At 46.7% G+C, this 2,660-nt stretch overlaps 1 protein-coding gene across 1 annotated transcript; it reads left to right on the top strand.

The window, feature by feature from the left end:
• The first annotated feature begins 815 nt into the window (after positions 1 to 815).
• Positions 816 to 2,142, top strand: LOC143809624 (uncharacterized). Its single transcript, XM_077292676.1, has 2 exons — positions 816 to 951; positions 1,064 to 2,142. The coding sequence occupies exons 1-2, from the start codon at positions 857 to 859 to the stop codon at positions 2,127 to 2,129; spliced, it is 1,161 nt and encodes a 386-aa protein (XP_077148791.1). The 5' UTR covers positions 816 to 856; the 3' UTR covers positions 2,130 to 2,142.
• The last annotated feature ends 518 nt before the right edge of the window (positions 2,143 to 2,660 follow it).

The raw sequence follows: 2,660 nt of genomic DNA, 5'->3' as shown, positions 1-2,660 counted from the left end.
ATCGGTAAGTTAACACAAAAAAGGTTTTTGTTTTTTTTTGGGGGGGGGTTAATTTACATTTTTGTTGATCACTACATGCATAAATTATGTTTAAACAGGAAGCTGAATCAGATGAGGAGCTGTCAGAAGGGGGCGAGACGGGTGGAGAGATGCAAGTGGAGGAGGAACCAAGTGTAAGTAGTGGTGAAACAGTTGCTTCACACATCACACTGCACCATACACAAAACAGATTTTCCTACATAACTAAACACAGAAAACATATGCCTACATTAAAGAGAATTTGTTTCCTTTATTTCAGGCTCCTGCTGCTCCTGCTGCTGCTGCTGCTGAACAGTCAGCAAACCATGAAGGTTCTCCCAGCCGCTCCCAGAGTCGGCGGAATCGTCGCCGCGGTCGGCCATCAGTTAGTTTTTTTGGGGGGGGGATTCTATTGGTACTTTTGTGTTTCAGTGTACTAATTTTTTTTGTTTTTCTTCTTTTTTTTTGCACAGGCTTCACGGCGTGCTCCCGCCGAAGACTTTGATGATGATATAGACATCGACTGTCTCATCGAGGAGGTTCGCGAGCGGGAGCCGCTATGGAACATGGCTGACCGCAGGCATGCCGATACCAGTGTCACCCGTCGGCTCTGGGACGAAGTATGCCATAACATCTTTCCGAGGTGGGAGGACCTTCTTCCACAGCAGCAGAGCAAACTATGTAAGTATTCACTTTTCAGTGATGTTTTGAGCTGAATGTAATGTATTGCATTTACCAATTTTTTTTTTTTCTTTTCATTCTTGTCTTCACAGGTGGAAAGGTTAGGAAGCGGTGGCGGTCACTGAGGGATCGCTTTAAGAGGGAATTTAACGAGGAGATGCAGGCCCCGAGTGGCTCTGCAGGAAGGAAGAGGAGCAAATATAAACACGGCCAGGCCCTCTCCTTCCTGAGGCGAACAATGCTGAGCAGAGTGTAAGTATTCTACAGCCCACTAATAACCATGTTAACCTGTCTAACTTAGTTTGGTTTCAGTCAGGGCTTTTTCATATCAATATATTAATTGTTTTTGTTTTTTCTTTCACAGCACCTTCTCCAGCCACCGGGCGCCTGCATCTTCCTCTGCGCCCTCTGGAGCGATCCCTCCTGAGTCCGCCACCGAGGGCCACGTCGGTAGGCCCCACACCTCTGACCCCTCCTCTGACCCCTCTGTCCCCTCCACTTCATCCTTCCCAAGCACTGGAGCATTATTGCAGCCTTCCTTGCTCGAATCTGATGCTCAACAGATAGCGTTCCCTTTACCCCACCCCTCTGATCCTGCCACCTCTAGACCACCATTAGGTTTGTGGCGGCAGCGACAGAGGGGTCAGGAAAGTAGCTATGCTCCTGAATTCTTACATCTGAATGCATCCTTCCAAAGCTCTTTCAAAATTTTGGGAGAGCAAGTGACTGCTGGTTTCAACATGGTGCAATCCCGCATCAGTGAAACAAGCCATGAAACCAGCAGTCGCTTGGATAGGCTGCATTCAGATGTAAGTCAGTCTCCGGCAAATCTTTTTTTTCAATCCATGCTCGGGAGCATGGAAAAGCTTTCTTTTGAGCAACAGATGCGGGTAATGAATACCTGCCATAATGCTCTACTGAAGGCCCTTAACGAACCCCAATCTACCCCCACATCCACTACAATTCCACCCCAGGCCCCATTTCCACACCATGCCCCACCCCAGGCCCCATTTCCACACCATACCCCCCAATACCCACACCAGCCCCAATACCAAACCCAGCCCCAATCCCCACGCCAGACCCAATACCAAACCCAGTCCCAATACCCACGCCAGTCCCAATACCCACGCCAGTCCCAATACCCACGCCAGTCCCAATACCCAACCCAGTCCCCATACCCATCCCGGCCCCCAAACCAAATTTCTTCCCCAATGTTTTCTTCCTTGCCCAGCTTTTCTTCCCCAGTAAGTATTCCCCCTACCCCAACACCACCCCCCTCTGGTCAGCCTCCTGCTTTTACCCCCCCCCTTCCACTGCACCCCAACCAAGTAGGGTTTCACCACCTATCGACGTGGTCCAACCTTCCAGACCCTCCTCCCCTTGTATCTCCACCCCACAGTTTGAACATTTGTAACATGCTATTATGTTAAAGTTTGTTAATTTTTTTAGTTTCAATAATTTTATTTTCAATAACATAGCAATTGAACAACAGTTTCCCTTACAAGGGAGTTCAATAAGCATTAAATCTGAACAAAGTGGAAAAACCATACATATATTAAACTCAAGTTCAAAGATACAAATATGACAAGACAAGAACATGGGGAGACATAAAAGAGGGAAAAAGGGGAGGGAAATGAGATACTGCACTTTGTTTCGTGGTAAGCTGTAGTATATTTATCAGACCAGGTTATACTATGTTCCGTTTTATGAGTTCCGCCTCCTATCTCCCCGCACCCCACCCAACGCCGGCTTAACCCCAGTGTTATCAGAATCTCTCACAGGGTAATAGAGTCTCAAATAGATAAAGTCAAGGTTTGTTCAAGATTTAAGTTCGAGTTAAGGGTATGTGCACACGTTGCGGATTTCTTGCAGAAATTTCCTGAAGAAAACCGGAAATTTTCTGCAAGAAATCCGTTTTTTTTTTTTTCCTTTTTTTTTCCGTTTTTTTCGCTTTTTTTAGC

The sequence above is a fragment of the Ranitomeya variabilis genome, chromosome 2 (assembly GCF_051348905.1).
Source record: "Ranitomeya variabilis isolate aRanVar5 chromosome 2, aRanVar5.hap1, whole genome shotgun sequence".
NCBI lineage: Eukaryota > Metazoa > Chordata > Amphibia > Anura > Dendrobatidae > Ranitomeya > Ranitomeya variabilis.
Note: the sequence above shows the minus strand (reverse complement) of the source record. Positions and strands in the feature narration are given on the sequence as shown.